Raw genomic sequence first — 18,723 nt, 5'->3', positions numbered from 1 at the left:
GCCGAGCCGTGCCGAGCCGTGCCGAGCCGCGGCGCCGGGCCATGGGGTCCGCCTAGCGCCCGCCCTGCGCGGCCCGCGCCCACCATGCTGGGCTCCGAGGCCGGCCGTGACGATGCCCCCCGCTTGTCTCCACAGAGCCCGGGGTCCCCGGCGGCGCCGCGGCGGCAGAGCAAGGAGAGCAGCCTGACGGTGAGTCCGCGGGAGCGGGGCTGGGGGCGGCGGGCGGGCGAAGCCGTGTCGGTGTTTAAACACGAGTAGGTCGGGGGCCCCGAGGAGCCGTTGGGATCTCCGTGCCGGGCAGGATTCCGGTACCGTTCTCGCCTTGAGCCTGTCGGCCGAGCAGGAGGTTCGGGGATGGAGAGCGCCGAGCTCCGGAGGTGCGGGCTTTGGATCCGCTGTCCGGGAAAAACTTCCTCGCCCGGTGGCCGCCCCCGGCCCCTGGGCTTGGAGGGGTCCGGCGAGGCGAGGGGAGGGCCGGCGGCGGGGCCGGGTCGCTGCCCCGGGCGGGCCCTATGTTCTGTGCTCCGAGGTGCCGGAAGGTGTGTTTCTGTGGCACAGTATCCAAGTGAAGATTTCTGATGGGACGTATAGGCAGAGATTTTCGGTTTCAGTGTGAACTGAATCTGACATTTGCTTTTAATATTAGTGATTAAGTGTAGTTGACTCAATTATGATGTTCTCTGTATTGTGTTTACAGACGTTAATATCTTTTGTCTGCCTGGTGACCTCATCTGGAACACGGTTTGCACTTCTGGACTCCTCAGTTCAGGACAGATGTTTAAAAACAGGAAAGAAGTCAAAATAGATTAATGAAAGTGGCTGGGAATTAAAGGATTTATTTTATTTAAGAGGAAATAATAAAGAAGATAAACGAGAAGATAAATGATTTGTAGTGATAAAGGAGAGGCAATAAACATGCTTACAGCTGCAAGCGTTAGTAGATATAAAACCCACGAGAACAAAAGGAATAATTTAATACATCGTTGTTAACTGTGACTATGAGGGGGAGGTTGGTACATGGTACCGTGTGCAGTCTGTTGACTTACCTATCGGTGGGCACAATTCCCGGGGTTTCTGGTCTCTGCAGTGCAGGTCAGTCATTGCTATTTAGATAGTTTTCTGGGGAAAAAAAAAAACTTCAACAATTTACGTGGTTATCAAAATCAGTCATTACTAATCAAAAACGTGTTATTACTGTTTATTATTGAGAGGGTGGTGCGTCATGAAGTATGAATCTGTTGGTTTGGGCAGATCTGCTGATGTCCTGGGGAGTCCAGCTGCAGAGTTCCCAGGGCTGTGGTGCTGGGCTGGGAACGTGTCCCAGCCACCTCCTCAGCCCCTGCCCCACGAGTTGGGGGCAGCAGCAAACTGTGGGCAGAAGGTGGTCCCCGGAGGGATGAGGGATGGCCCTGGGGTGGGTGGCACTGGGATGCAGGGTGCAGCTCAGGAGTAACAATGCTTGTGCTTCTGAAAATCTCCTTGTTTACAGGGATGAGTTTGCAGGCTGTTCACCAAGGTGGTTTTCACTGCCATGTTTGCTGGCCCATGTGCCATCTGGTAGCATCTGCAAAGCAAGAAAGTGTTGTGTGTTATGTTAGGGTCACTGGGTGTGTGTTTCTCCAGCAGAAGTCTGAAGCTTTCAAGTACAATGCATTAAACAGACAAAACCAAGCTAATTTTAACAGCTGTTTGCTCCAAGCCATTGCCTGCATCAAGGAAGCGTTGTGAAAAACAACATTCTCATGCAGAGTGTAAGCTGTAAAGCAATGTAATTTTCCCCCTTGTCTCCCAGGAGGTTATGTTTGTTCAGCACCACTCAAGCTGACATTGGGATGTTCTGGCTGACAGAGCTGCAGGGCACATCCTTAGCATGCTGTCAGATGGGTTTTCTTGGTCTGTAGCAGCGCTCACTCAGAACCTCTTCTTGCAGACGGGAATTTTGTGATTAGCTTTGGGGCTCTCAGTCCGGCAAACCTCCCCCCAAACTGAAACCCTGTGATATGCAAACTGTGGACATCAGGCAATGTCCAGCCTGACTAGCGGCCACAGACCAGCTCTCTCTGTTCTACCACTTCAGCAGAGGGATGGGAGTTCATTCCCATCTTCCTGGGAATGCATCTGTCTCCTCTGCATCCAGATAGCCATTTGGGAGCATGGCTTCTGGAAATCCTGAAGGCATGTGAGAGCTGGGCTATTTCTCATCTGTGCGCACCCAACAAGGAGCGTGGTGTTTTCTCTTTGGTAAATGACTATTACCAACACTGTGGTGTCTGTTTTCTTTGGAAGGGAAACCCCTGCTGTGTTATATCAGAGGCTGTTATGAAACTGCTGCTTGCAGAAATTATTGATGCTCACTTAGGAAGCAGCAGTGCGGGTCTGTGGTCTGCACTGATTTTGCGGTGCGTACACTCATTAGTTTGCGACTGGATGGCTTGCTGTCTGGTTCCTGAAATGCTGTCTCTGGCCGTGAGTTGCTGTGGAAGCTGAAGCTCCTTTGCCATAGGTTTGGGAGAGTTAAATGGAGAAGGCGCAGGGGGATATAGACTCAGATATGACAGAGATGTGTCTCACTTGAAGTGTTTCTGAGCGTGGCTTTCTGAATGATGCTCTAGTGCCTTGTCAGGATTTGGCATGACTTGGAAAATGATGACATTTGTATCGTGTATGTCAGACACAGAAATGAACATGTGCTGCAGATGGGAAGAGGGGCAGTCTACATGCAATAACTGGGTGTTTTCTGCTGCTGTGTGTCTGGCACAATGTGGTGAACGCCGTATAGAGCTGCATGTTCCGCACTGTTCTCCCTTCTGCCCTGGGGCTGGCTGCATGGCAGAGATGATCAGATCTCCCCTGCTTTGACAGGGCATTGACCAAATCATCTCTGCGCCTTTCCACAGATAGACCAAATGAAGAGGGCTTCTGAACACTTTTGACAGAATCTTCTCTTTGAAATAGGAAGCCTATCAATTGAATTTGTTACTGGTCAGGACTTCAGTTGTATGTTCTTCTGTTGTACTGTAGCTGCAGCATCACCCTGCCTGCGCTAAAACCACATGCAAACTTGTGGTATTGAAACTACCTGGACACATCTAGGCATTCCTGGGCTTCCCTGTCTGGCTAGAGTTAAAACTTCCCAAGCCTTTTTCTGTGCCTAAGGTCTTCTGAGATCTCCTCCAGCTTTTTTGCATTTGGCTATTCTGTGCAAATGGTCCCATTTGAAAGGTGAACTCATTACATCTAGTGGAGTTGACTGTTGTACTTTTTGGGTCTCAGCTGAAATTGTGACACAGATACTGAAGTTAGGCAACTTGGAACATCTGGGCTGTGTTTAAGGTGTCGTGAATGTGCAAAAATCAGGACAAATGATCTGCATTTTTAAATTGAAGAAATATGCAAGAATGTTGCCCTGATTTAGTTGCTTTAGCACGGCACAGCAAGCTCACCCACTGTCTGCTTATTTATTTATATAGTGTCTTATGTAATAAACATGCAGTTGATTATCTAAGCCATGATCAAATTATTCTTGTTTTATTCATGTTGCTTGGCAATTTCTCATTTACTGGTGAGTGCTGGTTGCAACTTCAAAGCCTCCAGAGGACTTTGCAATCCATTAAATGAATGTGCCTGGCCAACCTGGCAAAGTTTCTTGCTGCTGTGTGCTCACCTGCCTTCCTCTGACTCTTCGGCTGTCACTTTTTCATCTCAGATATCATCAAGAGTCACCTACGACATAAATGACTCGTTTTGCCATCACTGCTGATGTAGTCATGTGAAATATAGCTGGGATATTTAGCTGTTAAGGGTAGAATTGCTTTTGCCCGTGATCACTATACAGGCAAAAGTATTTTTATCTATATATTGAGTCTGGTACACAGCAGCCTTGTCAAGAGAAATGCATCAATTTGTGTTGTTTGTCTGGTTTTCTTCTCCCCACCCCGAGCTCACAGCCTGTCTGCGTACCTTCTCCCAGATCCAGTGACCTCACCCGGGTTTCATGGTGCCACTTGTGTCCAGTGGCAGCTGGAAGGACAGGCTGTTGCTCTCCGCTGAGTTTGCTTAGCTTATACTTGGAGGACACCTTGCTGGTGTCTTGTCATTAATTTTGCTTCATTGCAAGCTGACAACAGCCATTATTTTTATTAGCAAAGAGGCTAGATGAGGATTTACTATCATGGTGAGGCTGATTATCACCTTGGCTATCCCAGTGGAGCCTGTGCGAATGTAATGCAGGTCATAACGCCTTGTTTTCTCTTAAAGTTTTGTGACTCCATCATTAGCTGAGATATGTGTTTTAATTTGTTTTGTTTCTTACTGGCAATTACAGCTGTAAATAGTCAGCTTCTGCAGACTTTTGATCAGGCCTTCTCGGCTGGTCAGCACTGTTGAAAGAGATTAGCGCTGTAGTTTAAACTTGGACCTTGTGTGTCTCCTGACCAGCTCTCAGGGATGCTTGGTGAGACCGGTGGTCCCTGGCGCGGGGAGAGGGCATTGCTGATAAAGCTATTTAATGCTGTTTAACATCAGGACGCCATCACAAGATGCTTTGGCTCTATTTAGCCTCAGTAGAAAAGCTCATCACCATCACCAAACTGGTGAACGAAAGTGCTTTTTGTCGGCTACCTTTGATTTTAGAAACAAGAAAAGGAGCATTTCAGAGGGAGGATTGTTGGGGGGAGCAAGATTTGGTCACTCCACACTGGCTCGCAGCCATGTCCTGCTCAGCGCCAGCACGGTGTTCCCCTCCCTGCTGGGAGACCCTGAGAGGTTTTAGAAATGTTCAGAAATAGAGATCCAAGAGCTCTTGTTTGAGTATAAGAAATCTGTGGTGATGAAAGAGAGAGTCACAGGATCTCCTACACAGTTGTATATAATTTTTAGTAATATTTTGAGAATTTTGAAGATTTTCATGCCCACTCCGGGACTTTGTGTAGAAAACTGTAAGTTCTCTGAAGTTCTGTTTACCATGCAAGTAATCCCTTGGGTTTGGGTTGGAATTTTTTTCCAGATTGCAAAAGCTTCTGCATTTTTTTTTTTTTTTTTAATTCTGAGACCAGTTTCCTTTTAAATGTGATACTGGAGCCAAACGGCCTCATGACTTTTCCTAGACAATTCAGCATCATTTCTAGACAATTAAGTTGCTGAGAACTGGAGACTGTTTTATTTATTCATAAAACTCTGAGTCTGATGATAGTCCACTCTCACTAGCTGATGTGCGTGCTCTTTTTCTGCTGTGTGTGTGAACAGGGTTCTGTCCATCACAGTGGGGATGGGCACCACTTCACTGGTCTGAGCCTGGGTATTTCCAGGGACTCTGTTTCTTCAGGACATAAGTGATGTAACGGAGATTCTTAAAGTTCATAAGCAGCTTCCAACCAACACAGATTTAGTTTTTGTGAAACAGGTGCCACTTTTGCCACTGTCCCAGCAGGGAATATGAATTTCCTTTGCAGTTTCGCTTTGCAGGTTTTTAAGCTGCAGGCAACAACTTGTGTGCCACTGTACGTGCTCTCTGCTGCATGTCACCTCCATGTCCTCATCCACAGTGTGGTGATGCCCAGTCTTCTGGTGAAGGCTGCAAAATACACTTAGGAGGTGCTTTTTCCCTGCTTCTCATTATCCAGTGAGACAACGAAAATCTGCCTTGAAAACACTGCTGTCTTTATGGGGAAAAACCATAAAACTCCACTCAGCAGTGTGTTTCCACAGGGGACCTCCTAGCCATTCTCTGCAAGACCACCAGTAAGAGGACAGGTGGAGACCAGAACAGCTTCTTCTTTTACCACTGCAGTGTTGATGCTCCTGATACGATGTGAATCATTTCCAGCATCCTTAAAACCCCCATGCAGTCTCTTTACTTGTTTTGCCTTCTGCTGCTAACTATTTTTAACTGGAGCTAAATCCCAAGCTCCTGTAGCTTGGCAGTCTGCTCTCAAGAGATAGTACCTTGTCCTGGATACCCATGAAATAAGTGGGGTAAGCACATATGGTGGCTGGGCAGAGGGCATTGTTTTGTATGGGCTGGTGTGGCTTCAGGGGATGGAGGTGCTGGAGAGGTTGGTCTTGCTGGCGGGGGGGGGGGGGTGGGGGGGGGGAAGGGGGTGGGGGGGCGGGACGCTCGGTGCGTGGCAGCCCCCGGGGTGCCGGAACCGGGCGGTGCGTGGCAGCCCCCCGAGGTGCCGGGGCCGCTCGGTGCGTGGCAGCCCCCGGGGTGCGGGAGCCGCTCGGTGCGTGGCAGCCCCGCGAGGTGCCGGGGCAGACGCGGGTGGGGGGGTTGGTTGTGGGGGGGGGGGGGGGGGGTTGGAGATGGTCAAGGAGCTGGAGGAGCTGACATCCAAGTCATCTGTGGCTGTGACCCAAATTTTTATTCAGTGAGTGTGAAATGCAGCATCAAAGTGAGAAATCCTCAAAGCCAGAAGCTGTTTCAACCTGTCTGACACTGCACCTCTTCACACGGTTACCTATAAGGTTGTCATTGCTGACAACACTTTGTTTCCTCCACCCCCTGCTGTGGGAGGATGAGCTGCAGGAAGGAGCTGGCCCACGACAAGACGTGGCAGAGCAATTGTATGCGGCTTCTGAGGCCATCTCATTTTTTTTAAGGCGAGACTATATATCATGTTATTTGAAAAACAGCATGTGGCTGTGGCAGCAGAGGAGTGCCTGGGTGGTCAGCAGGGGCCTGGAGGCAGTGGTCAGTGAAGCAAAGCGGAGCCTTTTCTCTGCCAGCCCCTCTGTGCCACTCTGGCACTGCCCAGGTGGGCACCTGTCAGACGCTGTCTGAAAGGAGCAATTTGGCTTAAGGATTCTAGCTGGTATTTGGTAGACATCTGGGCTGATCAGCTGTGGAGCTTTGTGGGAGGAGCTGAGGTCTCCCAACAGGGTGTCTGAGGAGAGCTGCCATCTCCTCTCCTGTGACTCGGCCCTTCCCAGTGATGGGGTCTGCTCCCAGGCTATGGGAGCTGGTGATCCCTGAACAAAGCCAGCCCAGCCTCCCTATCTAAAAAACCAGATGGGCTGGCAGGGATGTCCTGAGCTGACAGGGAGGAGGCAGCAGAGGAATACTCTGCTCTGATGAGACCTCACCTGTGCAGGTCTGGAGCCCTCAATATAGGAAGGACGTGGACCTGATGGAGCAGGTCCAGAGGAGGGCCACGAGGATAATCAGGGGGTTGGAGCACCTCTGCTACGAGAACAGGCTGAGGGAGCTGGGGTTGTTCAGCCTGGAGAAGAGGAGGCTCCGGGGAGACCTTAGAGCAGCCTTCCAGTACTTGAAGGGCGCCTACAGGAAGGCTGGGGAGAGCCTGTTTACAAATGCCTGTAGTGACAGGACGAGGGGCAATGGCTTTAAACTGGAGGGGAGCAGACTTGGATTGCAGATTAGGAGAAAGTTCTTTACTATGAGGGGTGGAGCACTGGAACAGGTTGCCCAGGGAGGTGGTTGAGGCCCCATCCCTGGAGATATTCAAGGAGAGGCTCAATGAGGCCCTGGGTAACCTGGTCTAGCTGGGGGTGTCCCTGCTGACTGCGGGGAGGTCGGACTAGATGGCCTTTGGAGGTCCCTTCTGGCCTGGGCAATTCTGTGATTCTATGATTCTAAAACTTCAGCAGAGTCAGAAGGTGCGCCTTCAGTGAGATGTCTCTCGTGGAGGGGCTTTGTGCTGGAGGCTGTGGTGGTGACAGAGGTCAGCCTGGGATAACGCAGGGGCCCATGGCTGCAGTTACAGTGTGACTGCACTGGCCTGTCCCTGGTGTGTCCTCTGACCCGCGGGGGTGCCGGGTGCCCGGGCAAGAGTGAGCACTGGTACCTCTGTCACACGGCCATCCTGCTCTGAATGGAGCTAATAACTCCTGGTGCACGGCACTTCTGATGGGAAGCCTGAAGGAACGGGGAGGTGTTTTCAGCAGCTCCCGTTGTTTATTGTCGGGACTGCGTGGCCGGTGATGGCTGGCCCAGGCTGGAGAGGCAGGCTCAGGGTTGCACAGCTGCTGCCTGCAAAGCAATGGTGAGGTAAGCGCCCTGGTCTCTGACCTCCTGCAGATCAGATTGAAGTCTGATGGGAGATAGAAGGAAGCTGGAATGAAAGACGCACGGTTTAGGATATAGCTGAGGTGACAGCCAGAGACGCCATAGGTGTTCTGCTTTGAAACGGATTTGGCAAGCTCTGGAAAGAGTGATTTTGTGGAGAAGGAGGGTGAAGAAAGCTCTTGCATTACGTACAGGAGAGTCACTGAAACTTCAGCATGGGCAGGCAGCAGCAGAGCCAGTGTGGATTTGCAGGAACAGCATTCTATCAGCTAAAGGCTTTGTCTGCATTGCTCTAGCGTGGTGGGTTTCACTGTGTCAGCACTTTGTGTGGTGTTGCCATGTCTTCCTTGATCCTCTCTGAATAGCCCAAAGGCAGACTCACTATGTGCAAGCACTACCTTTAGCTCTGCCTGTGCAGCTGTGCTAACCCTGCCCACAATAACTGATCCAAAAAAAACCCCAAACCCATACAGTTACATTTGTGAGTCGTCCATCCCCAGTTTCTGTTGGTTCCTTGATGAACGCACTAGTACCCATAGTGTCCAGTGAGCCTGCGGATGCAATAGTGCCTAGCAGAAATTTTAGGCGAGCATTATGTACTGGCAGTGAGCTCTGACTCTGGCTGATGCTTCCCCTGAAGGGCTTAACTGTGTCTAAAGTTGTTCTGCAGCACTTTCTATAGTAGCTGTTATGCTCTTTGCTTCCAGTGTTCCTTTATCAGGATATGTTTCTTACTGCTGTAACTTAATGAGCACTTGTACTTTTTTATGCCTTTGTTAAATGACTGTGTGATGCGTCCTGCCTCACAAATTACTGTGGGTTTTATGCATTGGAAAGCTAGCTGACTTCAGAGATCCCCTGTTCCTTTTTGCAGTGAGCATCGCTTTCATCAGAAAGGGCTTCTGGAATAGATGGAAGGGCTGTGTACTGAAAAAATAGCACCTTTTTCTGTAATCCTGTAAGAGACTAACATAGCCAACATATTCTGAGGAGATATGCCTTTGGTGCATTCTGCTGCTTATGGTATTTCTTACATTCAGGGCATGCTAAGGGTGTTTCGCGTCAGGATTTGTACCACAGTTTGTTAGGGATCTAGGAGAAATCCCTGTATAGTGCTTTCCAATCTCTGCAGAGAGATCTGGACAGATTGGATCGATGGGCTGAGACCAACAGGATGAGGTTAAACAAGGCCAAGTGCCGGGTCATCCACTTGGGTCACACCAACCCCCTGCAGCGCTCCAGGCTGGGGGCAGAGTGGCTGGAGCTGCCTGGCAGTAAAGGACCTGGGGGGGTTGGTCGACTGTCGGCTGAACAGGAGCCAGCAGTGTGCCCAGGTGGCCAAGAAGGCCAATGGTATCCTGGCCTGTGTCAGGAACAGCGTGGGGAGTAGGACTCAGGAGGTGATTGTCCCCCTGTACTCGGCACTGGTGAGGCCTCACCTTGAGGGCTGTGTCCAGTTCTGGGCTCCCTACCATAAAAAAGACATTGAGGTGCTGGAGCAGGTCCAGAGAAGAGCAACAAAGATGGTGAGAGGTCTGGAGAACAAGTCTTATGAGGAGAGGCTGAGGGAGCTGGGGTTATTCAGCCTGGAGAAAAGGAGGCTGAGGGGAGACCTTATTGCTCTCTCCAACTCCCTGAAAGGAGGGTGTAGAGAGGTGGGGGTCGGTCTCTTCTCTCAAGTCACAGGTGACAGGACGAGAGGAAATGGCCTCAAGTTACGCCAGGGGAGGTTCAGGCTGGATATCAGGAAAAAATTTCTCACTGAAAGGGTTATCAGGCATTGGAATGGGCTGCCCAGGGAAGTGGTTGAGGCACCATCCCTGCAGGTGTTCAAAAGACAGGTTGATGTGGTTCTGGGAGATATGGTTTAGTGATGGTGTTGCTTTTTGTTTGTTGTGTGGGTGTTTATTTTTGTCAAATTTAGGTTGACGATTGGACAAGATGATCTGTAAGGTCCCTTCCAACCTAAAAGATTCTGTGATTCTGTAAAGCAGGTTTTCCTCATGTAAAATGGGTAGTGTATTTTCCTCTGAGCTGACACTCCTGCTTGCTCAGAGTTGCCCTCTGGGAATACTTAGCTGCTGTTTCCATGCAACAACCAATTTTTCTTCCCTGACATGCATTTGCTGTGGATTTTCAGATTGGAAGTGCGTATATATGACCTTTCATTTGCATATTTCTCATCAACAGCTACATTTCATTTCCTTCTAACTCTCTTTTGTTTTTTTTTTACAGATAAACTGTGTGACTTTCCCCCATCCTGATGTAATGCCAGAGCAGCAGTTGCTGAAACCTTCGGAGTGGAGCTACTGTGATTATTTCTGGGTAAGTAGGCAGCCAGCCACATGCCATATTGCAGCTCCTGAGCTTCCGAAAAAGTGGAACAAACAGCTTGATTTGTGGTACAAGGTAAAGGAGAATGTGGGCTGAAATGCAGTGTTTTAGGGCAGCACCAGGGAGACTGAGGATGCCAGTGAAGATCAGGTGGAAACCATCTAACCCATTAGAGGGTTGTGATCAGTGGTGCAGAGTCCAGTTGGAGGTCTGTAGCCAGTGATGTTCCTCAGGGGTCAGTCCTGGGTCCAGTCCTCTTCAATATATTCATCAATGACCTGGATGAGGGGACAGAGTGTACCCTCAACAAGTTTGCTGATGACACAAAACTGGGAGGGGTGGCTGACACACCAGAAGGCTGTGCTGCCATTCAGTGAGACCTAGACAACCTAGAAGGTTGGGCGGTGAGGAAACTGATGAAATTGAAGAAGAGCAAGTGTAGGGTTCTGCACCTGGGGAGGAATAACGCCCTGTACCAGTACCAGAAGGCTGTGCTGCCATTCAGTGAGACCTAGACAACCTAGAAGGTTGGGCGGTGAGGAAACTGATGAAATTGAAGAAGAGCAAGTGTAGGGTTCTGCACCTGGGGAGGAATAACGCCCTGTACCAGTACAGTTGGGGCTGACCTGCTGGAGAGCAGCTCTGCAGAGAGAGACCTGGGAGTGGACAACAGGATGGCCATGAGCCAGCAATTTGCCCTTGTGGCCAAGAAGGCCAATGGTCTCCTGAAGTCCTGTGTCCAGTTTGGGCCCCTCAGTTCAAGAAGGACAGGGAACTGCTGGAGAGGGTACAGCAGAGGGCTACAAAGATAATGAGAGGCCTAGAACATCTCTCTTATGAGGAAAGGCTGAGGCACTTGGGTCTTTTTAGTCTGGAGAAGAGAAGACTGAGGGGGAATCTGATCAAGGCTTATCAATATCTAAAGGGTGGGTGGCAAGAGGATGGGGTCAGGCTCTTCTCAGTGGTGTCTAGTGACAGGACAAGGGATAATGGGCACAAGCTGGAACACAGGAAGTTCTGTCTGAACATGAAGAAAAACTTTTTCCTGTGAGGGTGGCCGAGCCCTGGAAAAGGCTGCCCATAGAGGTGGGGGAGTCTGCTCTGGAGATATTCAAAACCTGCCAGGATGTGTTCCTGTCCAGCCTGCTCTAGATAAACCTGCTGTGGCAGGGGGTTGGACTAGATGATGGATAGGGCTTTGAGCAACCTGCTCTAGTGGGAGATGTCCCTGCCCATGGCAGGGGGGGTTGGAACGAGATGATCTTTAAGGTCCCTTCCAACCCAAACCATTCTATGATTCTGTGATCTCTGAAGGTCCCTCCCAACCGCTACAATTCTGTGATTCTGTGATCTCAGATGTGGGCAATTATCAGAAGAGCGTCCAGAAAGGCAAGGTCAACTGTCAGGAGATGGTGTTGGACAGGAAATGGGGACAAACGACACATATGAAAATACCTCAGCTTAAAGGGCTGTGCAGCAGGAGCGGGGATAGCGTGATGGCTGACAGGAATATTGTTTCAGTGTTTTCCAGAGGATGAGAGCTAGGGATGCACAAGGAAGCTGAGGGTATTGCATTTAAAACAAGCAGATTCTTACAAATTTTGTGCTAAATTGCAAAACTCGCTCCCACGGGATATTCTGGAGGCCAGATGATAAATGGCTTTTTAAAGGATGAGATTTGTGGAGGACAGACCTCTTCGTAGTTCTTAAATTGAGTAGTTCTAATGCAGCCTTCAGCATGGGAAGTCTCCAGTGGCTGTGTTTCTGTGTGTGCCCTCGTGCTTTAGCTCTGCTGCCTGGATCCTGAATCAGATTGAAATGATACAGTAGTCATTCAAGTGTGCAGCTAATAGAAAACATATTTCACTGGAAAACTGTTTTTTGGCAGGTGGAGGGAATACTACCTCAACAATGAAGATTTTATGAATTTCACGTGTGTTTTCTGTTACTGTTTATTGAAAAGTTTCTGTTTAAAATAGTGTTTCACTTAGAAAAAAGTCTTGCTGTTGGAGTCAAAGCAGCACTTCCCCTTGTGTGTGCTCAGAGTTGGTGTGAGGACTATGTATGATGACTGTAACTTGCTAAAGTACGCTGACATACTTATAAATGGCCACATTACCAAACCATCATAGTTTCTTCCAGTCTTCTGGTCCCAGTGAGCAATAAATCATTAATAGTGTGTGGGCATGTTTTTTGCATGTGTCTCACAGAAGTTGCTGCCCTGCTTGGTTCTTTTCATCTAGGCTTGGCCAGTGCTTGGCTCCTGGGGTTTGGTCATATCTTGCTCTCAGTGAAACTCCACTTAAAGCTGCCTTTCTTCTGAGAACTTTTATCCTCCCATAGCTTCACTCCCAGGACTTTCCTCTTGTTTGGCCTTGTCACCTATCGTCCACTCCACCCTCCTTCTTCCGTCAGCTCTGCTCCTCCTGTTGTCTCAGCTGCTGGTGCCCAGCGTGGTGTCCTGCAAGTCTCAAGCTTTGATTAGTGTGGCATTTTTCTCTGTGCAAATGTACAGCACCCAGGGAGCAAAACCTCTAGTCATCAGGGAAGTGTTCTCTGGGCCTGTTCGGTGGAAGAGGGTAGGAAATGAAATTCTGAAATAGGGAAAAGCAGAGAGAGAGGAGAGAGAGAAAAGACCAGAGAGAAGACTGTGTTAGTCCTTGTAGCAACCCTGAAGTCAGTGTAGCAAAGGGTGGAAAGGGCTGTGTAGGAGACAAACAGTGAAAGCTGGAAGGTATGGCGGTAATCTACGGAACATGTTGCTGTTTCACCCTGGTTTACAGCAGATCTCTGCAGATTGGCTGTATTTTTCTCAGTGCAGATCCAGGTTGAACTTGACGGTCTGTTGAAAGTCATTTAGGGCTGGGTTACCCCTGGAAGGAGCAGCAGTGTCGCTCCTCTCCCCCAGCAGTTCCCTGTTGGCTCCAAGATCCCGTTTCCCTTTGCAGGGTGAGCTTTGGGGCTCACGCTTGCTCTGGCCAGCCTGTACAAGAGGCCATGGGCAGAAGGGAAGGCAAGGCTGCTCCTTTGACCCCAACATAGTCTTATGCTAGCTAAAAATAACTGTAAAACCTCATTTTTTGTTTTTCACATTAAAAAAAGGAATAAGAGGAGTGGGAATAAGAGGAACTGCCCAGGTGGCCGAGAAGGCCAACAGCATCCTGGCTTGTATCAGGAATAGCGTGGCCAGCAGGAGTAGGAAAGTGATCATGCCTCTGTACTGGGCACTGGTGAGGCCTCACCTCGAGTGCAGTGTTCAGTTCTGGGCCCCTCACTACAGGAAGGACATTTAGCTGCTGGAGCGTGTCCAGAGGAGAGCCACCAAGCTGGTGAGGGGTCTGGAGAACAAGTCCTGCGAGGAGAGGCTGAGGGAACTGGGCATGTTGAGTTTGGAGAAGAGGAGGCTGAGGGGGGACCTCATTGCCCTCTACAACTACCTGAAAGGAGACTGTAGAGAGATGGGGGTTGGCCTCTTCTCCCAAGAGGAAATGGTCTGAAGTTGTGGCAGGTGAGATTTTGATTAGATATTAGGAAGAATTACTTTATTGAGAGGGTGGTCAGGCACTGGAACAGCCTGTCCAGGGAGGTGGTGGAGGCGCCTTCCCTGGAGGTATTTAAGAAACGTGTAGACATGGCACTTCAGGGCATGCTCTAGTGCCTGAGATTGTTGTGATTTGGTTTTTTTTTTTTGGTGTGTGTGTATGGTTAGAATCAGTGATCTCAGAGGTTCCTTCCAACCATGAAGACTCTGTGATTCTGTAGGAAAGAGAAAGTGTTGGGCTATTCCTCTGAGAGGGTCTGAGGTGCTGCAATCATCAGCTATTGTCAGAGAAGGGCTCTTTGGACACCACTGCTGCCTGTGGCTCCTTGGGCAACTGCCACTGGGAACTGCGTGTCTGTGATTTTGATCCCTGTATCTTTTTGTTGAACTTCTGTTTTCCTTCCAGGCTGATAAGAAGGATTCACAAGGGAACAATACAGTGTCGGGATTTGAAATTCTTCTTCAAAAGCAACTGAAAGGGAAACAAATGCAGAAAGAAATGGCAGAGTTTGTTCGAGAAAGGTAATTAACACTTTGCTGTCAAATTAACTATTTATGGCAATATCTTTTTTCCAGATTCAGGTATTACTTGGGTACATTAATGACGTAGCATAAGCTATGTAAAAGATCTGCTACCAGTTCTTAAAGAACATTTAATATTTCTTTAATGTGCATCTACACTCTCCAGTCTTCTCCTGCTGTGCCTGTCTCAGTCATATTGCACACAGGCTGTCTGATTAGATAGAGGGAACCAAGAAGGATTTAAGCTGCAGATTCAAGGGGAAAACACAGACATAGAAAAAACATAGCAAAGGTGATATTTAGAATGGAAATATTTTGTCTGCAAAATAGAGAAGCAATTTGTTGACATGGAGCATATGTAGAGTTTCCTAGAGGAAGATGTAAAAAGACATCACTTGGGGTTAATCTGATTACGGAGCTAAACTATACATACAAATATTCAGAGTGAACCCCAAGTCATAAAGGCTGATGTCACTACCAGAAAACATCAAAATGCCATTAACGGTCAGTTGCTCTGCTGACATGGGAAGTGCACTGGGCACCAAACAAGCAGTTAATAGATGCTCAGTTCAACTGTGTACTGGAAATGATGTGACATCTTTACTCATAAGTAGTGTCGCTATTATTTGAAATGGCTTGTCTGTGTCCAAGCCAGTGTAAATCATTTTGAGGATGACTCACAAAACTTGAGAACAGCCCATAGGGAACAAGCATTGTTTACTCCCAGGAGGAAGGCAGAGCACACTGATGGATGTTCTTATCTGGAGGCAATTGCATCAGTTGCAGGAGCTGCTCTCCTCTATGTTGGTGCTTGCTTCTGAGTTGGTATTACCTTCCTGCTCCGCTGCTGCTGACACAGCATGGCCCTGCTGATATAAATCAGTAGTGGAAGCAATGGACCAGGCAAAGAACAGGCACCTATGTCGGCATTTGGGGGGCAGTTCAATTGGGCAGAACTTGCAGATAGTTGCATTCATTCCTCGTCTTTCATTATTATTATTATTATTATTTGGGATACAGCAGCAGTGGAGAAATGCAAAGTATAGCACAGGCAACAGAGACGGTCTGATACAGGAAGTGCAGAGTGCCTAGCATCCCTGTGGATTTCTAAAGCCTTTGATGTAAGACAGTCCGAGAGACAGTTGTCTTTGCGATCCATGAAAAAGTGTGACGAGAGGATGCAGGTAGAAGAAAGGACCAGCTGGGAAAGGAAAAATACAATTGAGAAATAGTTTTGCTAAGCTAGAAGATAAGAAGGCAAACAGAATTGTGATAGCTGTGGCCAGGGAAAAGAGGAGGAAAGCTGCTCCAAAGAAAGTGATACATAATGAAATTTGACAGAGTGAAGGAAAGGAGCATTCAGGAGGGAGACGTTAAATGAGAGAGGGCAAGGAGAGAGTGGCTCTGACACTGGGAAGAGACATGTTTGTGTTGTCAGTAGAAGTAGGCATGTTATAGAAGCAGAGACAGAAAAGGTTGACTGGGTGCTGGTAACAAAGAGGGTGTGGAATTGAGTGTGAAGAGGATCTAGATGGGAGGTGTAAAAAGATGAATATATTTTTCTTCTGTTTGGAACAAGTGATTTTGAATTGCTGTATGTGGAAAAGGAGGAGGATGGTGTTGAGCTGGGGAGGTTACTCGTGGAAATGAAGCTCAGGTCATCAGGGAAACCTTTACATTCCCAGGTAAGAGGGAAAAAGTACTGCTAAGATTTTCACAATGACCATCAGGTGGCTTGAGGAATACAAGAGCACATTTAAGTAGGGGGTTTCATGTCCAGAAAAATTCCCTCCACCCGTACAACCAGACTTCTGGAGGTGAGGTTCAGGCAGCTAATAGAAGTAGCTTTAAATAGGAAGCTGGGATGAGACACGCTAACCAGATTTCTTCATCAAATAATCAACAAGAGGCAATACTAACTGAAATTTAGTTTATCAAGTAGATGCTGTTAGAGGAGCTACTTGTAAATAGCAACCTGAGCAATTAGGTGTTCATTCAGTTCTTGTTGACAAAGGTAGGGCTATAATACAGACTTTGAATTTTAATGAGACAGAACCTCAAAAAAGGGAGAAAAAGATCTGAACTGAAAGATCAAGGGTGTGGGTGTGAAAGAAGGAAAGAATTACTGTATTTCACTGAATTTTTAGAGTTGGAAGGGACCGTAGAGATCATCTAGTCCAACTCCCCTGCTAAAGCAGGATTGCCTAGAGCTTGTCAGAGCATGTTACTCGGTCCTGCTCAGGACTTACTTTAGATCAAAAGTGAAAATATGGTTTAGCATTTGCATTCAAGTAAACACTCCAAAATGGCCAAGAAAATCTGCAGACTGCCCTGAATAACATCAGTCTCTTGAAGTATAAGAAGTAGTGTTTTTATTAGCAAAGTAACGCTGTCATAGGCTTTTGGCCACTCACTTTCTAATTGAGCTGGGCTATGCTTAGAAAATTTAAAATAAATAGCAGATTATAAAAAGAAACGCAATCAGGCTGATGGCTGTAGTGAGTCTGATGAAGGTCTGTCTATACCACTGACTTTAATCTGACTGTGGCAGAACTGAGTATGTAAGAGGAAAAAGAGCATAAGAGTCTCTGGGCCTCCCAGCTTCCAATAATCAGAAGCCTGGGGATTTCCAGGTCCAGAATTTGCCTTGGGTCTGCCGTGTTTGGCAGATACTTTTAAAACAGTGGAAGACGTTTATATGTTCTTATTTAAATGTCTTCCACTGTCTAATCCTTTTGAGTCTTTTGATGTTTTTGGGCACTGTAACAATTTGTAGAAGACTTCTGTAATTTATGCACTACAGAAAAGTGATTGTGCTTCTGTTGTTTGATAGTTTCATTGTTGCCTCCTAATCTGGACAAACAATGTAAAAAGACTGATAGTCACTGCCTTCACACAGTGACAGTTGTGTTAGGTATCTGTCAGATATCCTCTATTACTTTTTCTCTGTGTTCCACGTGTTGTCTTAATATATTTAGTTTCTTCTTGTGTGGTAGTCACATCACATCATCTTTTCCTCCCTTTGTGGCTCTTTAATTTTTCTTTATCCATTATAACATGGTGTGACTGAAACTATTTGAGTGTGGGCACACAAAGTACTTTATTTCAAAAGAAAAGAACGTAAGAGAGGGGGAATAAACATCCAAAGAGCACCTAGAACTAATAACGTCAGAACAGTATGGGTCAAAATGCACTTACAATCTCTAATGCTTCTGACTACACAGGGAGTGAAATTCCAAAGTTTTCAAAGAAGTTAGTAAAAGCAAGAAACTTGGAGGTTTTTTAATGTGATGCTGGAGTAATTGCGGAACAGTCATGTGGAGTTTTGGAGGCAGGCTCACAAAGCTCAGGAGTCCCTGTTTACTGATGTGTTGGTGTTTCAGTCACACAATCCAGAGTTTGCAAGGGGTTTATATCTGCCCCGGCCAGGAGGCATATTTTTTCCCTTTTTGAGATATATCTTCATCTTGTTTTTCAGCCTCTTTTGAAATGTTTAAGGTGTTTTGGCCACAGATGGGGACAGGATGCCAGACTGGGCTGAAACAATTTAAGTCTTATAAATGGGGCTATTAGGCAATCACCTTTTTATTGTTACTTTTTATTGTCATTCCATTATTGTCAGGCAGTCTGCCCTATTAGTAGTGCAATCCACCTCCAGTACAAGTAACATCTGAAATCCCAGAGCCTGGGCCAAAACTGGGACTGATGAGGAGCACTGCCATGTAGGGTGCCACACCTGGGAAAGGCACTGATGGCAGCAGACATAGTTTGTCTTGTGTGCCAGTGTGAAAATCACGAGGGTTCCTTTTGACTTGTGTTCAATACTTCCCCAGCTACAGCAGTGTGAAGGAACTTCATGGGGGTTTAAGTTCATTATTTTCACAGCAAACCTTTATGATGGAAGATGGTTATTCCTCTGTGAGATGAAGGACCAAGACACGGATTCTGTGAAGGTCTGTCTGTCTGGGCTACTCAGAAAAGTGAGCGGAGCAACCTACACCTTGGCACACATAGCTAGCATTCACAAGTAAATCACTCAAAGACATACTTAAACCAAAATTGAGTTTTATTGTGAAGGATGTAGACTAGACCTTTGGTTGAGAATTCCTGGTAACTGAGGCAAAAGCAGTGAGCCCTGGTACTTTGGGTTGGACACTTAGGTATTTATGTCAGTTACATTTAGACATTTACATCTTTATTATAGTTGACCTATGGTCCATTTCCAGTCCATAGAAATTATTGTCACTTCTGAGACAAGATCAGTCTCATCATAAAGTAGGTATTTAAAGTAGGTCAGGTG

At 47.4% G+C, this 18,723-nt stretch overlaps 1 protein-coding gene across 2 annotated transcripts in view; it reads left to right on the top strand.

The window, feature by feature from the left end:
• Window positions 1–18,723, top strand: part of GAS7 (growth arrest specific 7) — a 92,016-nt gene that overhangs the window by 54,234 nt on the left and 19,059 nt on the right. For both annotated transcript variants that reach the window (XM_014956967.1, XM_014956968.1), the window contains 3 exons: window positions 136–189; window positions 10,262–10,351; window positions 14,308–14,423. In XM_014956967.1, coding sequence (XP_014812453.1) covers window positions 136–189; window positions 10,262–10,351; window positions 14,308–14,423 — 260 coding nt within the window. The remainder of the gene's footprint in view (window positions 1–135; window positions 190–10,261; window positions 10,352–14,307; window positions 14,424–18,723) is intronic.

Source organism: Calidris pugnax, unplaced genomic scaffold, assembly GCF_001431845.1.
Source record: "Calidris pugnax isolate Ruff unplaced genomic scaffold, ASM143184v1 scaffold304, whole genome shotgun sequence".
Lineage (NCBI taxonomy): Eukaryota > Metazoa > Chordata > Aves > Charadriiformes > Scolopacidae > Calidris > Calidris pugnax.
Note: the sequence above shows the minus strand (reverse complement) of the source record. Positions and strands in the feature narration are given on the sequence as shown.